General features: G+C 60.6%; 2 protein-coding genes across 2 annotated transcripts in view; one reads left to right on the top strand and one right to left on the bottom strand.

The window, feature by feature from the left end:
- Window positions 1-819, top strand: part of BTBD17 (BTB domain containing 17) — a 4,795-nt gene extending 3,976 nt beyond the window's left edge. Inside the window, exon 4 of the mRNA XM_034640754.1 lies at window positions 10-819. Coding sequence (XP_034496645.1) covers window positions 10-285 — 276 coding nt within the window. The 3' untranslated portion in view covers window positions 286-819. The remainder of the gene's footprint in view (window positions 1-9) is intronic.
- A 335-nt stretch (window positions 820-1,154) lies between these two features.
- KIF19 (kinesin family member 19) lies at window positions 1,155-25,846 on the bottom strand. Its single transcript, XM_002928963.3, has 20 exons — window positions 25,613-25,846; window positions 23,724-23,804; window positions 13,418-13,528; window positions 12,689-12,776; window positions 12,239-12,375; window positions 10,861-10,986; window positions 10,338-10,532; window positions 8,856-9,002; window positions 8,310-8,432; window positions 6,772-6,937; window positions 5,927-6,101; window positions 5,614-5,812; window positions 4,726-4,996; window positions 4,512-4,633; window positions 3,922-4,055; window positions 3,557-3,662; window positions 3,266-3,362; window positions 2,320-2,717; window positions 1,968-2,127; window positions 1,155-1,731 (listed from the first exon to the last, which is right to left on the bottom strand). Exons 1-20 carry the CDS (start codon window positions 25,649-25,651, stop codon window positions 1,604-1,606), a joined length of 3,003 nt encoding a protein of 1,000 aa, XP_002929009.1. The 5' UTR covers window positions 25,652-25,846; the 3' UTR covers window positions 1,155-1,603.

Below are 25,846 nucleotides of genomic sequence, written 5' to 3'. Positions count from 1 at the left end.
GCCCCCGAGGACGGCCGGCCGCGCCTGGTGGTCACGCCGGCCAGCAGCGGCGGCGACGCGGCGGGCGTGAGCTTCCAGAAGACGGTGCTGGTGGGGGCGCGCCAGCACGGCCGCCTGCTGGTCCGCCACGCCTACAGCTTCCACCAGAGCAGCGAGGAGGCGGGCGACTTCCTGGCGCACGCCGACCTGCAGCGGCGCAACTCCGAGTACCTGGTGGAGAACGCCCTGCATCTCCACCTCATCGTCAAGCCCGTCTACCACACCCTCATCCGGACCCCCAAGTAGCCAAGCGGGCCTGGCGGGGACGCTTCCGGAATGGGAAACAGAGGCCTGGCCTGGGTGGCCCCCCGGAGTCCAGGAGGGGTGCGAGGCATGGAGGTGCCTACACGGGCCCCCTGGGTGGCCAGGAGCTGGTGGCCTCGGAGCTGGGGTGGAGGCCAGGTGAGGGGCGGTAAAGCAGGTGCCTGGTTTCAGGAGCTGATTTCGCAGCTGCCTCGAAGGCAGCGCTCTTGGATGAATAAACCGATGCTCAGAGAGCCGAGGGGATGATTGAACCACCCAGCTCCCAGGTAAAAACAGCCCCAGGAGGGCCCCACAGGTGTGGGGTTCCCCTATCTTTCATTAGCTTTTCCCCGAGGGTCCCTCACCCGCACATGGAACAGGGCAGGTAAGAGCAACCTAATGGGCCAGCCTGGGAAAACTGGGGGACTCCAGGACCTTTTGCTGGAGTTTTTGCACCTTGAAGCCAAGAGGCTTACTTAGCTGGGCAATTTCTGAGCCCTGACTTCCAGAGGGTACCACTCTCCACCCCCATTCAGGAGTCATTAGGCTTTCTAATGGTCTGAGCCTCCCTAAGTCTCTGAGCTCACATAGGAGGGAGCCGAGGCAGCTATGAAGGTTGGTGAGATGGGGCATGAACAGACCTTGCTGGCCCCACCCTTCCTGGGGATGGTCTAGAGAAAACCCTTTTCCCCCAGGTATTTGTAGGTTGCTGCAGTGTAACCAGCCAGAGGGAGATGGGGTGTCAGGGAGGGAGGAGGAAGGCAGTTGGGTTGCCTTTTAATCAGTCATGGCCACCCCACCTTCCAGACAAGGTCTAGTTTCCAACATAACCATCAAGACCCAAATGGGATTTTATTGTTACACTGCCAAGTAACGAAACCAGATTCCCTCCTCTGCCCCAACCATAGTATTTGAAGTGATGTTGGCTCCTTCCCCAACAATCCGGGATGTCTTTGCCCCAGATGTGGGCCCAGGGGCCCTGTCCCATGAACAGCTCCTTTCCCCCTCCCATCTCCAAAGCTGAGTCCGGCCACAGGTCTCTACAGGGTTTTGGCAACAGGGCTCTATCCAGGGCTGGGAGGCCAGGAAGCCCTGTCATCCTGGCTGTGCCTCCTGAGTTCACCTCCTTTCCCCAGCAGCGCTGAAAGCATGGAGGTGGTGGGCAGGCACCCTCATAATTCCTTGGTCTCAGGAGCCCCAGCCTTCTGAGATCCTGAGCTCCTGCTCACAGGTGACCCCTGTCTGCCCAGCCTCCATCTCCCATTTTCTGCTACACCCCATCCAGTCTTGGGGGCGGGAGGGCTGTTCCAGGCAGGGCCCCTCAGGTATGCCGGAAGCATCCGTCCTTGCCCTGGGTGCTTGTGTTAGCCAGGCGGGGCCCACGGGCAGCCCGTCGGGAAATACCAGCTGGGTTGGAGGCAACAGCGAGGGGTGAGGAGTCCCCAGGACCTGCAACAGGGGAAGGGCCAGGGGCAGGGGTTTAGGAATTCCTCCCACTCCCTCTCTGGTCACCCGGTGGCCTTGAACTCTCTAGGGGCACAACTCCAAGATGTCAGTCCCACAGATATTCTGTGAGAACCCAGTTTCCAGCAATGGGTAGCCCTAGGTGCAGGGAGCTCAACATGCCTCCTCCCTGGGCCGGCTAAGGACCCCCGCCTCCCATTCCTTCCCTTGCTGTTACTGACCTGTGCTCTGGCTTGGAGGGAGTCTGACCTTGGCCAAAGGCAGCATGACCTTCCCCAGATGCCGGATACCAGGTGCTGGGTGTCCGCACACTGGCACCCTATGGTCCGAGGTGCTCTCCATGGGACGGGGCCCCAGGAGGTGTGTCTTGGGGCGGGAGAGCTGTGTTGGTTGGAGAACAGCGAGAGTCAGAGCTGTGTGGTATCTGCTTCAGGGATCTGCCCTGAATGCCAGCCCTGTATGCGCTTTATGCCAGCCTGGGGGATAGAGGCATGGAGGGTGGTGCAGGAGCCCCCAGGCCCCCATCCACAACGAAAGGGGCGCAGACACCCCATCCCCTGTCTTTTGCCTCACCCCTTGCCCCGTGACCTCAAAGGACCGGGACCGCCGCTTCCTCCTCTTGGCCTCCAGTAACTCCTCCCGTTTCTTGCTGGGGCTTTTCTTCTGGCCACGCATCCAGGGGCCGGCGCCATCGCCACCGTGCCCGACTGCCTGGGATGGGGCCTCGCCTGTGCTGCTAGACAGGTTGTCCTCACTGGCAGCATGCTGCAGCGTGGGGCTGGGAGGTCGCTTGCAGGCTAGAGGGCCGGCTGGCTGAGAATCGTCAGCCTCGCTCGGCGAGTGCAGAGACAGGCTGCTGCGCTCCCCAGCAGGTGCCAGCAGGTGGCGCCCCTCCGTGCCCACAGCCCGCGAGCGACGCCGCGCAGCCTTCACCGAGATGCACTTGGTGCCGGTGAGGATCTCCTTCCTCTCTGTAGCGGGACAGAAGAGGCAACCAACCAGGGGGTCAAGACCACATCTTCCTCCCCCTCCCACACCTCCCACACCCCGTCTCCTGCCAAGGCAGGAAATGAGCAGAGCCAGAAGGCCTGGGTCCCAATCGCAGTACTCCCACTTGCCTGCTATTTAAGAAACTTGGGGCCAGTTTCTGAGCCTTACCTTCATCTGTAAGTTGGGGATGGTGAAACTAAGCCCATAGGATTATTGTGAGGATTAACTGAGAAAATGGGCTTAGGGGGTAGGGATGCTGTCTTTATTTGTTCTTAGAATTATTACTGGGTGGGAAGGGGGGACAAGATCCTAAGTGTCATGTGCTCCTCGATCTGACTTCTGATTGTGCCCTCAGCTCTGTGTGTCCTTGAGCAGGTGGTTAATCCTCTCTGGGCACTGGAGCCTCTTTCTAGAATGGGTAGCACCAAAGGCGTGGGTGCATCCAGCAATGCAGGAGGGCATGGCCCGGGTGACCCGAACAGTTTAGACGATGCCAGGCTCACGCTGACAGGGCTGGCAGGGGCCACACCTTTGTAGGACAAGGGGATCTCCGACAGATTCTCACTGCTGTCAGGGGAAGAGCTGATCCGGCTGCTTGGGCTGACCAGGCAGTCCTGAGCCGGGGCCTGCAGGTGAAGTGGTTGAGAAGAGAAAGGCATTAGACTCAGCAGGGACCCCATGTCTTACTCAGCAGAGACAGCGGGGCCTCAGGGGTGGGGGCCATTTGGGGAAGGCTCCATCCCAACCACTGGGTGTCTACCCTGGCCCCCCCCCACCACCACAGCAGTGGAACCCGGGGCCAGCGGTGCTCAGTGCTCACCTCCTGGGTCACCAGGCCGCTGATCTGGATGGGGGGCGGGGTGGGCACAGAGGAACTCTTCACCTGCCAGGCTCGGGGACTGGCTTTGAACATGCGGTTGGCTTCACTGAGGTTGGCAGAGGAGGGTGGGAGGCTACTGACCTGGCTGGTCCCACTGAGGTCCCAGCCCCACCCCAGGGGAGAGCTATCTGTGCGAAGGGAGAGAGAACCCAGGCATCCTGGCTCCTCCTAATGCTACTTCCTCCCTTTCATTGCTGCCCCATTTTCCCCAGTTAACCCCGATCCGGGCCGGTGTCCCTGGGCTATGGCTCGGCAGGTGGTGGCTCAGGCTGGCAGGACCGGCTGGAAGTGGTCTCTGGCCTCACCTCTCTGTGCTGAGGGGAGGGAGGACGCTGTTCTGCAGGCGCTGAACTTCAGAGTTCAGCGTCTTCACGCTCTCTGGGTCTGACTCCGGTGTCAGCATGGTTCCTGCCGGAGTGATTTTGGGCAAGGAGGTGTCCTGGGGAGGGAAGGTGGCAGGGGGAAGGCACTCAGAAGACTCGTTCCTGGAGCAGGGGACAGCACAGGGGGACAGGCAACACGGTGACCAGGGCTGTACCGTGGCCTAGGAGTTTGGGGAGAGCGGTGGGTTTGTGTTCTGGCTCACAGTGGCACTGCCGCATGGCCTGGTCTCCCGGGAGGGCATCGGGGGCCATTTGTGACAGTTCAGACAGCTAACCCTGACCCTCAGACTCTGGGTAGGGACAAGTGCCAGAGAAGAATGCCCTGCGATGGGCCCCTTACTCCAGCAAGGCAAGGCTTTGGGTGGGGAAAGAAGGAAGGGGAGCTAACGCCCTGGGTGCCGGCCAGCCTAGTCCTGTCCCCACCCCAGCTGCCTGCAGGCACTGCCTAGGGCATCAGCCCGTCCATCAGTGCAGGTGCTCGTGCCCAGGCCCAGGCGCGCCCATGCTCCCACCTGCAGGGCCCTAGAGGCCACCCGGTCCATGATGGTGGCCCGCTCCAGGCTGCCCTCCTCTAGCTCCCGCAGGTAGGCTTCATACAGCTCCTCCAGGTGCTGCGGGACGGCCAGGTTGTAGTCTGCCGGGGGGAGTGGGCAGGGCTCAGCTCGGTCCCTGGGACCCTCCGCGGGTCGAGGGGGCCCCCGGGTGGCTCGGGAGCGCAGGGCCTACCGTCGATGATCTGCCGCTGGCCCTGGATGATCTCGTCGCAGAGGCTGCGGTGCTGCTCCAGGCGGCGCACCGCCTCGCGGCGGTGGCGGAGCGCGCCGTCCCGGAGCAGCGCGTGCGACTGCATCTCGGTGTTCTCCACCTCGAGCTCGTGCACGCGGCACAGCAGGCTCAGCACCTCGCGCTGCTCCTCGGAGCCGATGCGCCGCGGCAGCGTCTCCTCCAGGCGCCGGCCGCGCGTGCGCAGCTCTCGGCAGCGCTGCTCCAGAGCCAGCTGTGGGCGGCGGGGTTCAGCGCCAGGCGGCGGGCTGGCCAGGGGCTGGTCCCCCTCTGCCGAGCCTGTCTGTGCTCCTGCAGCCCCCCTCCCCCGCTCTCTCTGGGCTGAAGCCCCATCCTGAGGCTAACCCTCGAAGCTGTGTCTTGGGCCTTGCCACCAGGGCTGCTCCTAAATGGCCCTCCGTGCCCACCTTCGTGCCACCCTGACCACAGCCTGCTCCTGGAATCAGCTCCATGCATATCTGCCCCACCCCAGGCCATCTGATGCCCTCAGGGATCCTCATGGCACCCCAAAGCCCCTGGTTTGGGTATGCTCCCCAACAGAAGGGAAAGATCCCGCTATCTGGAAAACCCTGATTAAATTACTGACTACCATTTTATGAGCCCTTGGTATGCAAAAGGCATTGATGGACTCTCCCCAACAGCCCCACTAGGACCGCACCATGACTACTCCCCCTGTATACATGAGTAAGCGACGCACAAAGAAGGAATTTAGCCAGGTCACAGAGGATCTGAGGCCTGAGCTCCAGGCCTGAGTCCTCTTGCACCCCACCCCCACCCACCCCTTCTGGCGTGGGCCTCTCAAACCATTCCCGCGCCCCCAGTCCCAGGCACCTTCTCCTTCCTCAGCTTCTTCTGCTCCCCCACCAGGGCGGCAATGCTCTCCCGGGCTGAGGCCACCTCCGGGGGCTCCAGGGTGTCTGGCTGGTCATCACCTGTGTCCGAGTCCTTCTCACTGTCATCCTTGGTGAAGGATTCCTTCCGCTGCTCCTCCCGCCATTTGAGCGCCCTGCGGGACTTCTCGTGCTCCCAGCTGCCGCGGCCGACCCCCCACAGGGAGACATGGGAGTCAGACCAGAGGGGGCAGAGCGTGTGGCTATAGCTCCCAGCCCCTCTGTCCCAGGCCCCCAGGGCAGGGGCTGCTTACCCGGCAATGGTGAGCAGGTGGCGGGAGGTGTCAATCTGGACCTCCATGGCATGATTCTCCAGCTCCAGCAGGCGTCTCCGCACATCCATCTGCTCCTGGAAAGCGCTGATCAGCTGCTCCCGCAGCTGTCCCATCTCGGCCTGCTCACCCTGCCTGCTGTGCAGTTGGACCTCAGCTGCCCAGAGGATGGGGGGCAGAGGAAGTCAGTGGAGGAGGGAGGGTCAGGCCAGGAAAATCTGGACCTACATGGGGCCTTCCCTCATCCCTTTCTTCCCAAACCACTTCCTGTCCAACCACCTCCTCCCAAAAGACCTCCTAGATTACTACCTCCTCTCACACCCCACTGCCACCCTGAATCTTCCAGCTGTGGTCCAGAGGTGACTGCCAGCTCCTCTGTATGAACCGGGTTTCCACTAGCCCTTACAGCACCTTTATGTCAACTATAAAAAGGTGCCCCTTAGACACTTCACTGCCATCTGCTGGAAAACCATCACAGCAGATACACAAATCCACAAGAGAACGGTACCCGTTCCAGTGACGCTGGGCACAGCCTTACAGCCTGAGAGTGCCCCTCCCCCCACAGGTAAACGCTCACGTGTCTCTCGCTTGTGTGATCTCACCTAACCTTAATTAATGTTAAGACTCTGAAAGAGAGATCACTGTCCTGTCTGACGCTTGAAGGACAGAAGGCTCAGAGCAGCTGAGTGATTAGCCCAAGGCTACCTGCCCAGAAAAAGCCTGAGTCTGGAATTTGAACCCAGCACCACCTGACCCCTGAGCAATTAGAGACAGGCTGGGAGGGCTGCCTGAGATGGGCTCCCACAAACACAGACCCACGCACACACCTTGGATGTGGCGGATGTCGCCCCGCTCCAGCCGGCCCTGGGCCTGGCCCCGCCCACCCTGCGCATCGATCTTGCACTTGAGCCTCTGGATCTCGCCCCGCAGGTCCGCGATGATGCTGGTGTACTGGGCGATGTGGTGGGAGACGTCGAGCAAGTTCTGCTTCACCTGTGGGGAGCACAGCACGGGGGCAGAGCAGGTCCAGTGACCCCAGATGCTGGGGGCAGCCTGCAGGGCCTTCCTTTCTCTTCCTGCCCCCTCATCTTCCTGGATGACGGTCATGGCCCCCCTGGATTCCCACCCCAAAACCCATCACACTGCCTAACTCTGCTGGACCCATACTCCCAAAATGCTGCTTCCTCTGCTCATCAACCTTCAGGGGCTCCCTACTGCTCGGGAGAAATGCTCTAATTCCTTCACCTGGGTCTACCACTACTGCAGTTTTCATTTTTTAAAAAAGATTTTATTTATTTATTTTAGAGAGAGAGAGAGAGAGAGAGCACAAGCAGGGGTAAGCACAGAGAAAGAGGGACAGAGAATCTCAGGCAGACTCCACCCTGAGTGAGGAGCCCATGCACGACCCTGAGATCATGACCTGAGCCAAAATCAAGAGTCGGATACTTGACCAACTGAGCCACCCAGGCACCCCTCTCAAATTGCATTTGATCACTGCTCCATCGGGAACATTCTGCTCTGGTTGAAGAACTGTCCTGTTGTCCCCACCCCCATCACACACACCATCTCCTTCGTGCCCTTGAAACCTTACACTTACTGCTACACCCCATTCTAGAATGTCCTCCCCATCCTTCAGAGTCCCCACTCACAGTCCCCAAAGAGCTTCACCAGGTCCCGCCAGCCCACCCCTACCTCCCCGTTCCCTCGCTGCCTCAGCACCTACTGTTGGCATCACTTGCCAACTATTAGTAACTGTCTGAACTATCAATATTCAAGGACATCTCCTCCTCCCATTAAGTTCCTGGAGGGTTGGACTAACACACAAAGCCTCTGGGACAGTGGCTGGCCAAGCGCAGCGTTGCGGGAGTGTTCGTAAGTTCTATCTGGCGAGTGTCCATTCCCACTCTTCCACACACTCGGGGTGAGAGAGGCTTCCTACAGCAGGCAGCGGGGATTCTAACGCCTTTGCCCGAGGGTGACAACGTGGGCTCGGAAGCCAGGCAGGGCCACTTCTAGTCTCGAAGAGCAAAGGAGGGGACGCTTGAAAGAACTCAGAATCGGCTGCTGCTGGCCTGATAGATTGGGGGCTTTGAAAATGCCACATCTGAATGGGCATCCGAAAATGAAAAATGGGGCTGGAAGGGGATAAGGCAGGGGGAGCATGACCTTGAACAAGGGGGAGGGGGCCCTCGGGAGCCATGGGCTTCCTGGCAGGTGCACAGGTGTTGAAGGTGCGGGGAAGGGCACAGGGGGACACGGTCTGGGGAAGGAGGCCAGTGCCACAGTGGCCAGCTCCAGAGAGAGGGGCATGGGGTAGCAGGGATCCCTCCGGGGGCTTGGGTCCTGGCCCAGGGAGGGCCCTCACCCTGGTCTTGATGTTCTTGGCCCGGCCGGCGTAGGTCAGGGTGTTCCGGGACTCCTCAAAGGCGCTGCTGGCCGGACTGATGTGGGCGATCATCACCGTGCGGCTGTTCCCACCCAGGGAATCCTGGATGGTGGGGAGGGTGGGCTGTGCTCAGTGAGGGACCCCCTCCCTGGGACCCTGCTCCTACCAGGCTGTGCTCGCTCACTCGGTCACACACACTCACAGACACACTCACTCACATGTGCTGGTCTTAAGCATCGCATGGACTCTCCTGGGTCCAGATAGCCCGCCTCCTCTGTTCCCCCTTCCCACTACTGGTTTCTTTTCCAAATTTCCATTTGAAATTTCAAGTATCTGACCCAGGTCAGGGCCTCCCAGCTTTCCCTGTCCCTCCCCTCATACAAGAGGACGAGGGAAGGCGGCAGACATGGGGGCTGGGAACCAGGGTGGGAAGGTGCCCTGGGGGCTCGCCCTCTGTCTTATGCCCTCTGGGCTGTCAGTCCGGCAGCCCTGCTCTGGGGGCCCAGCGCCCTGCTGCAGCGGTACCTTCAGGAGCCGGGTGAGCTTGCTGTCGCGATAGTTGACGTACTTGTTGCTGCTCTTGTCGCTCAGGGCGTTGATGCAGTTGCCCAGGGCCAGCAGCGAGCGGTTGATGTGGGCGCCCTCCTTCATGCGCTGCCCGCGGTTCTGCGTCTGGGGGCGGGCAGGGGGCAGAAGGGCGGCCTTGTGGGGCAGGGGACAGGCTTCACCACCGCCCTGGCTGTCCGGGGCCTCGAGCCCCTCCCTCTCCCTCGGGGCTCCGAACTGTGCAGGGACCCAGGGCCTCATCTCGCCCTCTTCCCAGGGGTCATCGAGGGCATTCCAGAAGGTGAGAGAACCTGAAGGCCTCCCAAGAGAGTGACGGACTGAAGGCTTCAGAGGAGGACTGAGAGTGTGGCTCTTTGCCTCCCCCAGGGCCTGGCCCCACGGCGCCGAGAATGACATGGAAGGAGGTTGAGGCTTCCCTGGCAGCTCGGCTAAGAGCTGGCATGACCACGGGCACGTGGCTCCAGGGGGAGCCCCGGGCTTCTTCAGGGGAACGAGGGAAGTGTGTGTGTGTGTGTATGTGTGTGTGTGTGTGTGTGAGAGAGAGAGAGAATGTGAGGGAAGTGTGTGTGTGTGTGTGTGTGTGTGTGAGAGAGAGAGTGTGTGTAGGGAAATGAATGTGTGAGCACACGAGAGTACGTGTGTGAGCGTGCTGGGTTCCCCTCCTTTCCTTGGGCCTGCAGGGACATGTCAAGGCGGAGGAGCTCTGTTCAGAGCTGCCTGGCCTCCAGAGCTGGGGCCTAGGGCCCAGCCCCTCCGCCTGGCTGCTCTGCCCTCAGGCCTTCCTGGGAGACAGGGGTGTGCTTCTGGACCCCGCCCCCCATTTAAGCCCAATCCCACATGTTCAGACATGAAACCCTGTTCATTCTCCCTGGCCGCTGGCCTGTCCCTTGCATTTGCTAGCAGTGACATCACCTGCCCTCATCACTTGCAGGACCGTGAAACCTTCCAGTTTGTCTGAAGGAGGGGGACCTGGGCCTACCCAGTGGGTGGTGCTGTCAGGCTGAGGCCACAGCCAGGCGAGCAGGACTTAGGGTCGGGGACAAATGCTCTGAGAGACGGTGATGGGCCTTCCTCTCTCCTTGAAGTGGTAGGCAGGGCCTCCTGAGTCAGGGGGCGTTTGTCTCCCCTGTCCCAGCTCCTTATCTGGGCCCACTCACTCTCATTCCCACTGACCCTCGTCGAGGGCCGCCAGTCTCCTTCCTGGAGAAACCCTCCCCATCCCATGCCCTTTCCCACAGATAGCTGGGATACCCCACCCCACCCTTCCCATCATGCTCCTCTGTAACATTCCCCTGTCCCTTACCCAGGGGACCCCCTCGTCCCCACTCTGCCTAGGATGGCCTTCCCCCAATTTCCTGGGGGAGCTGGGAGGTCAGCCTCCCTGCCCTCTCTCCAGGCCCCCAAAACCATTCTCCCCAATGCTGGGGGAGCTGACCTCACCTGGGAGGCGCGCTCAGAGCCAGCCAGGTCAATCATGAACAGGCGGCCCTGCCGCACCTCCTGCAGAATGTTCTTGACCCGGCTGCGCTGGCGCACGGCCACCTGCAGCACGGCGTGGGAGCGGGAGGACGTCTGGTTAGCAGCTGTGGGCTCCTGGGTCCTCTGCCGGTTGCCCTTCATCAGCAGCTGCATGATCTGGATGGGTGGGTGGGAAGAGCGCCACGCTTGGGGATCTGTGGGGTTGCCCCCACGTCCTGCATCTTGGAGGCTGGGAAGAGGCCCAGGTAGGGGGGCCAGTCTGGAGGTTGGTTGCCCCGTGCATCCGCCAGGGTTAGCTCAGCCAGGGCCATGGAGGTGGGTGAGAGCCCCCAGCTTGGCTATAGGACTGTCTGTGTCTGCCCCAGCCCCACCCCAGTCCCAGCTGAGCAGGCAGTGGCTCCCCGGTTGCAGCCCTCTGTCCCCTCCTGCCCCACAGGGGGGTGAATGGCCCTCTCCACCACCCCGCTGGCTGTGCAAGACTTGCCTCTTTGGCGTTGATGGTGGAGACCTCGGTGATTCCAGCCACCTGGATCACCCCTTTGGAGTCCTCCCTCAGCTCTAGGTACCCCAGAGTGGGGTTTAGCAGGTCCCGGATCATCTCATTGTAGATCTGATGGGGCCGGGGGCAGGGGGGTGGGTGGGGGACAGGTGTTCATGGGAGACTAAAGGCAGGAGGTTCAGACAAGGACCAGATTCCCCATCCCTCCTGAGCAAGAAGGGGACAGGAGCTCCCACATTCTGAGTCCCAGCCTGGGTGCTCCAGGCTCCTCTCAGGGAAGCTCTGGTTAAGGAGAAAGACCCCTTCCTTTCTATGGGGTGGGGGTAAGGGGGCTTTAGCATCCACAGGGAAACACTGGGCTGCCAGAACCTGGGATACAGAAAGTTTCAGAACCAAGTGGGATCCCTTTGCAGGTCGGCTGGGCACTGGGCAGAAGATGGGGGCCAGGGGCGCCTGGGTGGCACAGCGGTTAAGGGTCTGCCTTCAGCTCAGGGCGTGATCCCAGCGATCTGGGATCGAGCCCCCCATCAGGCTCTTCTGCTGTGAGCCTGCTTCTTCCTCTCCCACTCCCCCTGCTTGTGTTCCCTCTCGCTGGCTGTCTCTATCTCTGTCAAATAAATAAATAAAATCTTTAAAAAAAAAAAGAAGAAGATGGGGACCTGACCGATGGGCAGCCCTGCTTGTTGCTAGGCAACGCGTACGCTACTTCTCCCTGCACTGCCCCCTACAGGTGCATCTTGCTGGCTGAGTTGACGCCTGCCGTGCTGGCTGGAGCAGTGTGGCTGGCAGCAAAGCCTCACTGCCCTTCCTGAGCTGTCGCCCAGGAGATTATCAGCTCCCGGAGGGAGCCGGGGCAGCCCGGAGCCAGGTGGAGTGCAGCCCACCGGCTCTTCTGCCCCTTGCGGCCTCTGCACGCTCCCACCGTTGATGTCTCCTCACTGCCTGGTTGGTAGCACTCCCATGGGGTGGGCGCTGGGGGCTGAGGCCGGGTATCAAAGGCTGGCAGGTTCAAGCCTGCGCGTGCATACGGGTCTCACCTATACCCAGCACACACAGTGCCTGGAGGTGGGGTGGCAGGGCAGACATGGCTTTCAGGAAGGGGCCCTTGATGATAGCCAGGTGCTGAGCCATCTGGAAGGGTGGCTCAGGTCTTGGCTCAGGGTCAAGGCTACTTTGAAGTGTGCCAAAATAGGCAGGGCTCGGCTTTCAAGGTCTAGGATCCTGAGTTTGAATCCCTGCCCCCTCACTTACTGTTTGATGTTGGCCTAGTTGTGTAACCTCTCTGAACCTCAGAGTTTTGCAGAGCGGGACCCACAACATGTGTGTGGCTGTCCCAGGAGCCTCTCGCCTAAGCTGCACTCACCTCCAGGTAGGACATGGACACCTCATATTCCATGTCATCGCTGGTCTCCTCAATGGCACGGAAGAGGTCATTGAGGGTCCGAACGTAGATGCCAGGTTCATGGTCTGTGCCCAGCATGGTGTAGGTTTTCCCACAGCCTGGGGCAGAACAAGGTGGTGGGTGAGCAGGGTGGGGGCCAGAAGCGCGGCTTTGCTAGGCAGGGGCTCCAGGCACACCTGGGTCTGTCCTCAAGCCTGGCCCCCCCCCAAATGGCTAAGGAGGTAGGGGGAGGGCAGGTTGGCATTCTTGGCTGGGGGTGGGGCCTCTGGGGCCAGAGGGGCCTGCTACAGCCTTGATTCTGGCCTCAGCTGGGGCCAGAGTAGTTCTCTGATAGAGGGAGAGGGGGCTTGTTCCTCAAGCGGGACGAATGGGGCATACCATCTGGCCCCGCAGTCTTGGCCCCTTCCTCACCTGTGGGGCCGTAAGCGAAGACGGTGGCATTGTAGCCCGAGATGACGCCATCGATGAGGCTCTTGGTAGTGGCCTGATACACCATCTCCTGCCGGGAAGAACAGACCCGTCAGGGGCCTCCGTGCACACAGGGCAGAGCATACAAGACCCCTGGCCGTCCTGGCCTCCAGCATAAGCAGTTTGTTTCTGGGGCTCTCAGTCCGAGGAGTAGGAGCGGGGAGTGAGGGGTGGGGATCTCTGCTTTCACCCATGGGGGACGCCAGCCTGAAAAAGAGCTGAGGACACCTGAGACACCTGCCCCCACGACTGGCTTCTGGCCCCCTGCCCTGAGGCTGCATTACATCTGCTCCTGGGAGCATCCCCCAGATGGGCAAGACAGGGGTCCCTGGGAGGGTGTCCGCTTCCCCGAGACTCCTCCCTGCACCAGATGGGCTTCACACGCCCTCCTCCAGCTCCCGTGGGGACCAGCCGGGGGTGTGCCGTGTGGGTACCTGTGTTGGGTGGGGTCTGTGCACTGACTCGAGTGTGTCCGTGTGGGAGGCTGGGCACAAGCCCTGCAGGTGTGCGCATTTGCACACATGGGGATGCGGGAGAGGGAAAAGCCAGAGAGCTAGTGGTGGAGGGAGGCCTTAGGGTCAGTGGCAGGGCCCCCTGAGGTTCCCTCCTTGGGGGGGGATCAAAGGTTGGAGAGGGGCTCCCGCATGTCCCTAGGCCCAGGCCCTCCCTCACCTGGGTGGCAGTGAAGTCAAAGGCCACGTCAAACAGGTAGGACTTCTCCCGGGAACGGTGTGCCCGCAGGACATCGTCAGGGTCCTCCATCGGGTCCATGAGAACCACCATCTGCAAAAGTCCCCAAGGGGGGTCTGACAGTCACCAGGGAGCCGCAGGCCCACACCCATGTGAACGCTGGCCTCAGCTCTCCTCATCCAGGACACGGGGCAAGCAGTGGGGTGGGTCCTGCTGGAGGTCCCGGAGCTGAGCAGCCCCAGGCCCCCGAGCCCCAGGCCCAGGCTGCCCCTTCAGCTCCTGTATGTCAGGACCTGCTTTAAGCACTTTATTTTTTTTAAAGATTTTATTTATTTATTTGACAGAGATAGAGACAGCCAGCGAGAGGGGGAACACAAGCAGGGGGAGTGGGAGAGGAAGAAGCAGGATCCCAGTGGAGAAGCCTGATGTGGGGCTTGATCCCATAACGCCGGGATCATGCCCTGAGCCGAAGGCAGACGCCTAACCGCTGTGCCACCCAGGCACGCCATGCTTTAAGCACTTTAGACACATGGACTCACTTAACCTCCCACTCCAAGGCCAGGTGGTGAGGCCCATAATTATTCCCACTCAACAGGTGAGGAAATCGAGGCCCAAAGAAGTCACTTCACCAAGCTCACGTACTAGCAAGTGGGGGAACTGGGAGTCAAAACCTGGGATCCGGGTTCAAAGTCTGCAGACCCTTTGCCACTTTTGTGTGGCACCTGAGGCCCTGCCCTGCCGCACCCCTCTGCACCCTGGCCTCAGCCAGTGCATAGACCCAGGAGGCAGCAAATAGCCACTGACTGTGGGGTGACAGGGGTGAGGAAAGTGGGCCGGGCTGGGGGACTGTCCACTGGTGTCAGAGAGGGGGGTTTGGGGTGACTTATCAAGGTCCCTGCAGTCTCAAGCCTGAGCTGGTGGTGGGAGGAGGGGCTCAGGGCTGGAAGCCAGGATGATGGTACAGACTGGCCATCCTGGGCTCCCCTTCCTGCAGGGTCAGGGCCTCTGTGTGGGGCTGGGAGATATACAAGGGACCTCGCCAGGTTCTTCCTCTGCTCCAAGGGTGATCAAGGGACCCATTTTCCAGAACAAACTCCAAGCCTCTTCCACACCCAGCTCCAGTCTGCCCCTCCCTTGGCCCAGGTGTCCTGGGAATGCTAAGCCTGGTCCTGGATTCTGAGGGAAGGTGCAGAGGAAGGAGGCTGGGTCTTGGCCAGAGGTTCTTGGCCTAGGGGAGTGGTGCGGAGGGACAGTGCCCAGACTGATGAAAATGCCAGAAGACATTCAAAGATGGGTGGGAGGGCTGGAGTCAGGGGGATTTAGGACAAGGCCGGAGACTAAATCAGGGCAAGGTCTGCATGCCCATCCTACCCTTGTCAGCAGAGTGGCCTTGTGTGACCACTTTAAACTGCCTGGGCCTGGGTCTCCTCCCTGGCCAGATGGGACAGGAATGTTATCTGCCTGCAGGGCCATGAAGAGCCCATGAGATTATGTGTGTGGCATGTGTGGGCACAGCACTGGGCATATACTAAGTGCTCCAGGTCCTCATTCAAGAAGAAGTGACGAGGGACAGTGGGGGTGATGCAGGTGACGGGTCACCCCACCCTCACCCAGGAGGGGGCCACCAGGATGCCACGGGCTCTGCGCCTGCCTGAGTGCCCTCAGGAGCTGAGCCTCCAGGTCGGGTCCCTGTCCTCTGCCCCGGCTGCCCCATCAGGGTGCCCCTGAGAGGCAGCTCTGTGTTCGGGAGCACCTGGCTTCATGCTGGACAGCGAGGGCAAAACAAGTCTCGGCTGTGCTCCTGGGCCAGATGGTGGTCGCAGCCAGCATGGTGCGGTGTTCTTCTCATGGTGCCCTCCACTCCCAGCGGGAGCGCAGGTGGTAAAGACGGAGACAGTGGGCACCTTCACACCCAGCCCCTCCTCCCAGCATGTAATAGCCATAGCTCATATTCACTGAGCCCTTTCACCAGAACTCATTACCCTCAGATGGGGACATCGAGGCCCAAGTCACATAGATAAGGAATGGTGGGGCCAGGACCGGAGCCCTGGCCGTCTGGCTCCTGGGCTCCCACCATTGTTAACCTGCTCTCATGCATGCCCTCTGTGCCCTCTGCTCCCTCAGGGGCCCTACGCGGTGGGGTGTGGCGGTGGGAGGGTGTCCCCCAGCTAAGTGAGGCCCCAGTACCCGCTGTGCACATTGGCCCTACCTAATCTGACTCTGGTGACAAGATGCTGACCAAGGAGGTAAACTGAGTCCTAACAGAGGGCCAGGCACTGCGGAGGATGGGATGTCCAAGTGCTGTCCCAGATTGCACAGACTGTGACTGAGCTCCCTTCCTGGGCCAGAAGGGGAGCTGGAGCCAGTGACAGCCTTGAAAAGGGCTTGAGAACAGACAAGGCATGAGGGGCAGTCACCCTGAGGGACAGAGGGGGCTGACGGCGAGGCAGCAGGAGGCCAGCCTGGAGCCCAGCCCGGAGCCCAGCCCAGCACTGTGGGGTTGGGAGATCCACAGTGGGTCCCTCTGGGTGCACTCCCTTTGAGCACCAGGATTAAGGGGGCCCAGTCCTGGGAGGCCACCGCTTGGCACTCCCACCAGACTCCTCTCAGCGCTTAGGTGCGTGCTGATGTCAAGCCCCGCTCCTTCACTACCTGGACGCTTGTGGTAGGTACACACCTGTGCTCACTGCAAGTAGACGAGTCTAAGACCTCGGGGTCCCAGCAGGGCCCTCTCCAGGGATTGTCATGGAGGAGGGAGGATAGAGGGGGTAAGGCATCTCCCCGGGAGGCCTGGCCCCAGGAGTTTCACCCGGAAGGCTCATCTAACTAGGCAAGTTCAGGTAAGCCAGTTAGGGGGGACAGCTCCAGACCCGCTGGGTAGGGGCTTTGTGCAGGGAAAGAATGAGACCACTGACGTGGCCCCCTCACAGCTTGCCAGAGGCTGGGTGAGCTGAGCATGGGGCATCTGGGCCCACAGCTGTTCCCTGGGGTGCCCAGCTGTCCCCAGCCACCTCCTCAGGGCGTCAGCCCCGGTGCCCTATCAGCCCCCTCCGGGATCCAGTTCCTGTCTCAGGCCCCAAAGCCAGCAGCATAAGCCCTGATCAAGTTTCAGACCCAAATGAAGATAACACCGCCTACGAGTCCCCTGGCACGGGGCCCAGTGGGAGGCAACAGGACCCCGGCCAGCCGATCCAGCTCCCACCCGTCGGGTGCCGGCAACCTCAGGGACACCCTCTGGGGCCTTCTGTGCAGGGGAGGGTGAGCAGCACGTGCTGATGCTTGTCACCCCTGGTCACCTTCAAACAACCTCTGGGCACTGCCAAGTTCATGCCACCCTGGACATTTGGTTCCTTTGAAATCCGGGGCCCTGAATCAGTACATTGTCAGCACAGCTGCCGTGACCCCTCTTAAAGAGGTCTTTGTCTGGGTCTCCATCTGCCTGGGGCCCCAGCCCACGCCCCACCTCCCAAGCATCACCCCCATCCCTGTCCACTCTGGCACACAATGAAGGCCTTGTGCCCCTTGGCCAGGTGAACGAGGGCTGGGGACGGGTGCTCTGGGCTGCTGCCCCAGAGAGCAGCACAGGGCGTGCAGGGCAGGGGAACCTTCTACGTACCAGGCAGTATGCGAGGCCCAGGGAGTGAGAGAGAGATGTGGTTTTCCCATGTCTGACTCTAAGGAGGCAGTCAGAGTGTAGGGAGGGGCACTGATCCACGGTACCACAACAGGAAGGCTTCCTGGAAGAGGTGGTGCTGACCCGAGTCTTAAGGATCAGCAGGAGTTGGCAAAGAGATGAGAGGTGAGGGGACTTTCCCTCCTGTCCTTGCTCCCGGAATCTCCAGAGCACGGGCCCAAGATGGCCATAGAGGCGAGCCGTCCGGCCCCCTCCGTGAGCACATGCTGTCCCCGGCCCTAGCACAGCCTCCAACGCACCCCCTAAGTCATCCTGGCGGGCGCCCAGCATATGCCTGAGGAATGTTTGCTGAATAAAGCTGCCTTTGGGGGAGCTCTGTGTGTACCAGGTGCTGTGCAAAGTGCTTTGCACACATTTTCCCAGACGCTCCTAGGATCCCTCTGTCGTAATGAGGAATCGAATTGGTAATGTCCCAAAGCCACACAGCCAAGCACAGAGTTGGCTGGACTGAGAGCCGTCTCGTCCCAGGACCCAGGCTCCTGACCACCAGGCCGCCCACCCCTGCCTCCCGAGCGAATGAGTGGACCAAAGGTAGCCTGGCTGGGCCAATGCCCACCTGGTATGGGCTGAACTGTGTCCTCCCCAAATTCAAATGTTGAAGTCCTACCCCCCAGACCCTCAGAGCGCGACTGTTTGGAAGCAGGGCCATAGCAGAGGCACCTAGCTAAGCTGAGGTCACACTGGAGGAGGGTGGGCCCTAAATCCGGTCCGACCGGTATCCTTCTGGAAAGGTGAAGTTTGGACATAGACAGACATTGAAGGAAGAGGACCTCAAGAGCCACAGGGACAAGACGGCCATCTGCAAGCCGAGGAGAGAGGCCTGGACGGGTCCGTCCCTGGGGACCCTCAGAAAGAGCCGACCCTGCAGACCGCCGGCCTCCAGGACGGTGTAAGAATCAATGCGTGTGGTTAAAGTCGCCTAGTCTGCGGTACTTCCTTACATCAGCCTTGCAAACCCTCTACCACCCCAGGCGGGCTTCCCAGCAGTGGGGGAGGGAGGCCTGTGGGCACCTGAGGGGGGCGGGGCCTCGGCCAGCCCCTCCCTCAGCCCCCGGAAGTGGTGGGCTCCACTTGGGGGGCCCTCTCTTTCACAGTCCCTGGGTCATTGATGTTCACGCCCATGGCACGCTGGCCACCTGCCCCCGGGACGCTCCAGTGGGGACGTGGGGCCTCCGGAGGCTGGCGAGAGGGCAGGAGGCAGGGCTAGGAGCAGGGAAGGTGGGCTCTGCCCCCGCAGGGCCAGGCCTCCTGACTCCGCAGAGGCCCCCACTGCCTCCCTCTCAGACCTGCTCTTCCTTCAGTGCAGATGTGGAGCCCAGAAACCCGAGATCCACAGGGAAGTAGGGGGGACCTCAGGCTAGGGGAGGGCGTCTGTAAACTCTGTGCTGGTGAAGGACGGGCTCCTCCCCAGCTGGCATCTCCTAGGTGAGAAATACCCCGAACAAAGTGTGACAGTTCTGCCTGTTCCACACGCTAAAGCCGCTGGTGCTCTCATCACATTTGCAGGTGCATCGGCGTCTTCCTGGCTCCCAGAGGGCGAGACCGAGGCCAGCATGGCTCAGTCATGGCGTCACGGACACTGTGGGCCGGATCACGGTTCAGGGACCTGTCCTGTGCACCGCAGGCACTTGGCAGCATCACCGGCCATCGGATGCCGGTAACACGACTCCCTCCCAGGTGTGGCATGTCCAGATGTCCCCGGAGGACAAAATCTTCCCCAGTTGGAAACCTCCAACCCAGATCATTCCTCCTCAAGCCTCCAAGACTGGCAGTGAAGACCTCCAAGGGAAGGGGTGCCCTAAATTTGGCTTAGGGTCAACACTGCTATGTGACCTTGAGGAAACTGCATCACCTCTCTGGGCCCCAAGGTCTTCCCAGTTGGAAGTCCGGGAGGGCCAACAGGGCCGTCGCCTTGAAAGAAGAAATCATAGTAACATTCCCAGACCACTCAGGAAGCGCCAGCAGAGAATCAGAATCCGGGAAGGCCCCAGGCTCAGGGACTCTACATGCAGTCCAGGGAGCCCGGCATGAGCCCCTTAGTCTCAGGGTGTACACGAGGCAGAACCAAACGAAAGCCTGACTTGAGGTGGGTATCCCCCCTGTGAGGCTGCTTCTGGATTTTTGTTTGCTTTATCTTTAAGGAGAATTTGTCACTGGTCATATTTCTAGTTGTAAATGTACCGTCCTATGAGCGCTCAAGAATGGACACTTTGATCCCAAGAAGGTGTCGCCTTCAGGCTAGAGCCGGAAAGGACCACAGAGGAGCCCACTGAGCTCATAAAGCCACCAGGGCCCAGCGGGCTGCCTAGCACAGAGCCACAGCTGGCCAGGCCCCCACTGCCTACAGGATCCGAGGGCCCTGAGGCCCAGGAGGAGGGGAGGCATGACCTCGAGGATACAGACAGGGCTGCGTCTCTCACGGCTCCGCGAACACCTTCATCGGAGTCCCCCCCGCGAGCAAGAGGCAGACTCCCAGGCACCACCCAGACTCGCTGAATCTCTGGGACAAGTGGGGCCACACACATCGGCCTTTTGAACTAGCGCCTGCCTCGCACCCATCCAGTCACGAGGGGCGAGGATCCTTACGTCCTGGCCGCTTTATTCACAACAGCCAAGAAGCGGGGACCACCCTTGAAAACATGATGCTCAGTGACAGAAGCCCGAAGACACGAAGGACCACGGAGTGCAAGATTCCATTTACGTGAAGTATCCAGGAGAGGCGGATCCATGGAGACGGGAGGTCGATGAGTGGTTCGCCAGGGCGGGGAGGCGCTGGGGAGGTGGAGTGGGGAGAGGGCTGGGGGGGCAGCGCATGGCAGAGAACCCTCTGATCCCTTCCCAGTCTCTCCCCACCAGGCTCAGCTCTTTGGGGCAACGGGCTGGCCGAGAAGCGTCCGGAGGGTGGGTACGTAGGGGAGTGGGCTGAAGGCAGGCTGCCCCCCCCACAGTACTCATGTCTGACCCTTGGCACTGGTCACCTTATGTCTTCTCTCTCACAGGAGCTGTGTGTGTGGCTGGGGCTCTCCCTCACACCGTCTCCTGTGAGCCTCTCAACAGCCCTTGGCTGGGGGGCAGGGGGCACAGGTTCCAAATACCCTGTCTTCTGATAAGGACAAAGAGGCTGGGGGCCGCCCAGGGCCTGAGGGCCAGGGTGTGGCTCCTCAGACGGGACCCCAGGAGCCCAGGGGTGACAGTGGGACTTGGAGCAGATAAAGGCTAATTGTGGGATTACACATATTGTCAAGTGACTTAAATCCTGTAGGTAAACAGCCTGGAAAGCTGGGAGGAGGGTCAGCAGGCTGTGGGCTTGCTTGTTTCTACCCAGGAACTTCCGGGCCCCAGCAGCCTCTCATCCTGCCCCTGCCCCCCCTTTGTGGTCATCGACGGCACCCCCGAGGGGTCTGGTGTCAGGGTCCAGCCCCACCTCAGGAGCTAGCAGTGTTCTTCCCGGAACATCCAGGTGGGGACGTGACCATTCAGGGACCACTGGGCTGAGAGCTCTGACACGGGAGGCGGGAAGGCAGGAGGTGGGCCAAGTGTCACTCACCTCTAGGCTCAAAACCATCCTTTATTTCAATCCTTACATAAACTAACCTCTATTAAGCCCCTACTGTATGCCAGGCCCTTGGAAGCACTGTGCATACATTAGCCTCCAAAAACCTCCAGAGAAGGTCTTATGATTTTGGTCCTGGATTGAAAGGGGGCCTTCAGACCACAAGCCTGCCAAGACACCCAGACGGCCCCCTTTACAAATCCACACCCTCCCCCCAGCTTCCCCAGAATCCAGGCACACCAGCCTCCTATCCCCGGAGGACACTTTGCCTGTGGGAGTGCCCACCTCTACAGAACCTTGTTGCTACAACCTTGCGCGTCTCTAGAACCATGCATAGCCCTAAGGGAGGCTGTCCTAAGACCCCTCATGGGGGCCCAAGCCAGTGGGTGGCTGAGTCCTCGGTCCGCCTCTCCCAACTCGGAACCACTGATAGGTGGGCTTTGGCACGATCTGCCTCCCTGCCAACCACCAGGAGGCTGGGCTCTCAACAGTGACCTCTGGGATGTTCCACGCAGTGTCTCCTCTCACCCCAGGCCCGCGACGGCACGAGCAGGGGAAAAGTAACCCGCCCAACACAGAGGTGAGGCAGAGCCCGGAGCCCCAGGCCAGAAGAAGCTGGGTTGGGGAAGGCCTCTGTTGCACCAGGCCACCCGGGCCGTGATGGTCGCAAGCAAGGGAGTGGCTACTCCCAAAAAGGCAGGCCAGGCAGGCCATCTTTGAGCCCAGTGGGCACAGAAGGCACTCGAGGCCACAAGCCCAGCGCTTTCCCCGCAGGACCTGGAGTCTGTGCTGACAGCCTTGAGCCCACGCTGCTCAGACGACCCTCCCTGCATCTCTCAGCTGACAAAGGAACAGCCCTGTTAGGACTGCCTGGCCCAGAACCTTCTCAGAGACACAGCTCGGCCAGATCAGGCCGGACCCTCCCTCTCCACTTGCAGGGACAGAAAGGAGCCAGTGTTTGGCGTGTGTGGGCACACAGTGGGCTGTACCCTAGACCAGAGCATTTCCATCGACACCAGTTAATATCTCTCAGCCCCCACGCCAGCCGGGAGCCAGGAACCAGAGAAAGAGAGCCATCATTGTCCCAGCCCTGAGGACCTGATATTCTTGGGGACAAGCTGGACAAACAGGGAGTGGCCCTTGCCTGGAGGGAGGTTTCTGGCTCATCAGGCTGGCCCCTCTCATCAGCCAACCCGGCAGCTCTGGGGAGATTCCAGTCGCTAGTTGATGTCCACTCACAGCTATTAAACTCCTACTGTGTGCCAGGCACTGGGGAAGCACTGAGCATCATTAACCCACGAAGACCCTCTAGAGAGGGCACTTTGGTTGCCATCCCCACTTCCAGATGAGCCAGCTGAGGCTCCTAGAAGCAGCCCATCCAAGGCCATGCAGTTGGCAACAGCAGAACCGACCCTGCATGACGGTCAGGTGTATTCACCCCACTCCCGCCCAGCCTACCCAGACACATAGGGTCCTTCCAGTCATCCCCTGCTTCTCCGAGGAAGGCTGCCCTTTCCCAGAGTGAACAGAGGAGGGGTGTCTGGGCAGCTCAGTCGGTTAAGCGTCCGACTCTGTTTTGGCTCCGGTCATGATCTCGGGGTCCTGAAATTGAGCCCCTTGTCGGGCTCTGTGCTCAGTGAGGAGTCTGCTTGTCCCTCTCCCTCTCCTCCTTTCTCTCTTTCTCTCTCTCTCAAATAAAAAAATCTTAAAAAATAAAAAAAGAGAAATCAGGAGGCTGGAGCCACCAGGCTCTGCTGTGCCCATCGGAGCTGAGGGAAGAGGCTGGAGGGGACACCTGTCCCCAGGGGAGCCCAGAGGCAGGTGCGCACTGCGGGCTGGACGGTCTGCCTCCAGCTCACTTCTCATGGCCCTTGGGCTTCCTGAGTCCAGCCTGCTGGACCCAGGCCCGGGCGCAGCACGTGCCCACGTGTACCCTTCTCTGTATGGGGCGGGGTCACTGGACTTCTCTGAGTCGCCAGCGTATCCTGCCGTCTTGATGAGCCCCAACACTCAGGAGAAGCCAGCAGCAGCAGCCACCAAGCCATTGCCACCGCTGTGCCCACCCCAGGCCAGCACCTGTGTCCTAACTGTCCACCCATACAGACAACCCGGCCATGGTCTAAGAGTGTGCAGTCTGGCCGCTGCTACGTCCCCGGCCTCCTCCCGCCTCTGCGCCCTCTCTCTCCTGCTGGAGCCACACGGGCCTCTTCTGTTACCCTTTGCCTTTGCACCTGCTAGTCCCTCTGGTTGAAGTGTCTCCCTCCATGCACCTCTGAAGGACCCTTCTCCTCTCTTGTCTTACCTCAAGCACCATCTCCTAAGGGAGCCCTCCCGGACCTCTGTGCTGGCTCCAGCCCCCCTCACAGCGCCACGCGTTTCTCTGCAGCCCTTGTTGGGGTTAATTCTCTGATGAGCACTTTGTCTCCCTGTGCGGGACCAGAAGGTACCGGAGCGAGGGAAGGGTCTTTTCTGCTCACTGTGGTTTCCAGCTCCGAGCACTGCCCCGGTGTGTTGTGGCTACTTGGTAAATATTTGCCCCCTGTGCGGATGGGGGTGGGACTCACCCTGCCCACCCCATCACAGAGACATGAGGACCAAGAGAGCAACCAGATACCCCAAGACTTTACAAAACACGAACAGTCTTTGCAAAACATGAACCGCAGGTAGGCTTTAGTTCTAGACCACGTGGACAGCAGACACGCTCCACGTGTAGCGGGCCTGTTGAGCGGGGAAGTCATGTCATGGGTACATGGACGGTATGTGACACCTTTACGGCTGGACTGGGAAGCTCAGGGCCCACCCACGCCAGGGAAGCTTTCAGCTCTCCTTGGATCAATCTGCAAAGGCTTCTTGGAAGAAGAACCCTGGCTTCCTTGACAATGTCATCAATGACACAACCAAGAGTTCAGTGGACGGAGGAAGGGTGATGCTGCAAGCCACAGGGGCCCTTCCTGCCCCCACCTGGCGAGCAGGTGCCCGCCCTGCCACGTGTGAGCACACCTCTGCCCTGCCCTGGGGCTCCTGGCCACAGCCCTGCGTACCTGCTCGTCCACTTTATGGGCGATGAGGGTGGCTCCCTCCTCCAGCTCTGCCACACTGATGGGCCGGACCCTGAGCGCCACCTAGGAGAGAAGGCCAGACCCCCGAGGTTAGAAGGAGAGGGCCAGGCTGCACAGACAGAAGGATAAGAGGACCCCGGATACCCCTGGGCAAGCCCCCTGGGTTCTCCCCTGTGTGGCCATCCCAGGCCTCCTTGGTGTTCAGGAAAACTCAGTGGTTCAAGACCACCGCCTGGGAGGAGGGGGGCAGGTCCACGGCATGTGAGCGCCCTCTGAATCTACGAAATTCTCCGGGGAGCCTGGGCCTCAGGGAGAGTCCCGGGGGAGAGAGCAGTCTGCCCCTCCAGCCTGCATCAGTCACACGCCCAAATTAAGCACCTGCAGCTCCCCAGGGCTTTGAACTTGGAGCCCTGGCACTGGCGCCGTGCGGCCGTGAATAATACACCGTAGCGGGAGGTGCAGGCCTGGCTGACGGCGGGGTGGCCGGGCCCACGGAGCTTCCCCTTGCCATTCTGGCCACACTCCTACCCTGCACAGCACCATGGGGCACTCCCTCCTCTCTTGATTCTCCAGCCATTAAGAACTGGTGGGTCTTCATCCTGGGCATGGGTCTCCCCCAAAGGACAAGGGGGTGCATTTCTTCTACTGACCAAGGGGAAATGCCTGCGGAATGTGTGGGTATCACTGACTGACCCTCATGCCGAGTAAGAACATCACTCTCTGAGGGACCTCTGCTGTCCGTCAGAGCTTTACCGGCCTCCTCGGCCAAACTCCAAGGGTGGGAGAGGGAGGACCCTCCATCCCTGCCCTGGGGGCACACCGCGCAGGCCAAAGCAGCCATTTTCAAGAGCCACATCTAAACCACCAAAGAGAATATTCCAGAGCCTGAGGCTTTCTTGGGGCTGCGGTCAAGCTCCTCTTTGAAACCACAAGCTCACCCCATAGAGGCAGGTTGTCTGGGGGTGACATTATCCTCCAGTTCCATTACCAGCCACCTGCTGGGGATGGAGCCCTCCCTTTCCAGGCCTCGGAAGTTAGGGGATGGGGAGAGGGGTGGAAGGGGAAGTGGCTTGTGGTCACCTTATTGCTTCAATATGGCACTAGTGATAATCGGGGACCTGTCTTTTTTTTTTTTTTTTAGTAGGCTCCACACCCAGCCTGGAGCCCAATATGGGGCTTGAACTCATGACCCTGAGATCAAGAGTCAGACACTTAACTGACTGAGCCACCCAGACCCCAGGGGTCTGTCTTCAGTCTCTACTTGCCCCCGAGCCCCCCCACCCCTTCAGCTGTCCCAGCCCCCAGGGCTCAGGGACGGGGTACATCTTGGTTGTTTCCAACACTTCTGTGAAATATCGGACAGCATCTCTGCTGCATCCAAATAACCAGCCACTCTCAGACCCATGCCCGCAACTCTGGCTCCCACGGCTCCTGTCTGCTCACCTGTGATTCCCAGCCCCTTCAAACTCCCGACCCCACAGCACCAGGGTAGCTCTGGCCACAGGGAAACTCCCCCTTTCCTTCTCTGGGCAGGTAGGTCAAGCCCACCCTGCCTCCAGCTTTTCTAGATCAGAGACCAGTCCCACCCCAGAGATCCAACCGCACAAGCTTTGGGGATAGGGGGTCCCTTGGAGGTAAGGTGTAAGGGGGGGTGAGGTTGAAGCTAGGCTGATTTTTCAGGCCTCAGCAGGATGATACCTTCCTTCTTGACATCCAGGACTTGGGGAAAGTTGCTCGGACAGTCCCAACCCTGACCCTCAGTGTCCTCTTAGTGGGGGTGAGGGGACCGGACAGCTGTGACCTCGGCCAAGTCAGAGGCTGGGTTTCCGGGGCTACGAATGGGGGCGAGAAGGAAGTTGTCGGGGTCTCACCATAAGCTGCTGGTCTTTGGAGTCCCCGCTGTCCTTCATGCTTGCGGCGAGTGGAGGGGCTCAGGCCGCGACAACGGGCATGGCCGAGCCGCACCCCCACCGCCGCCGGGTCCCTCGCAGTCTCCCTGCACCGCCGCCTCTGCCTGACAACCCGAAACCAACAACGCGCCCGCGGCCAAGGGCGCTGACCGGGAGGCGGGGCAAGGGGAGGGCCCCGACGGCGCCTCCCGCGTC

The sequence above is a fragment of the Ailuropoda melanoleuca genome, chromosome 13 (assembly GCF_002007445.2).
Source record: "Ailuropoda melanoleuca isolate Jingjing chromosome 13, ASM200744v2, whole genome shotgun sequence".
NCBI lineage: Eukaryota > Metazoa > Chordata > Mammalia > Carnivora > Ursidae > Ailuropoda > Ailuropoda melanoleuca.
The sequence above is the reverse complement of the archived record's forward strand: the minus strand, read 5'-3'. Positions and strand labels throughout refer to the sequence as shown.

Excerpts from the sequence above, each read along its gene's own strand:
- KIF19 (XM_002928963.3), bottom strand. The coding sequence starts at position 25,651 with ATGAAGGACAGCGGGGACTCCAAAGACCAGCAGCTTATG. Across the intron at positions 4,997-5,613 it reads AGAAGCTGAGGAAGGAGAAG|CTGGCTCTGGAGCAGCGCTG; the intron begins GTGCCTGGGACT and ends CGCCGCCCACAG. Across the intron at positions 4,056-4,511 it reads TGGCCTCTAGGGCCCTGCAG|GACACCTCCTTGCCCAAAAT; the intron begins GTGGGAGCATGG and ends TTCCCTCCCCAG.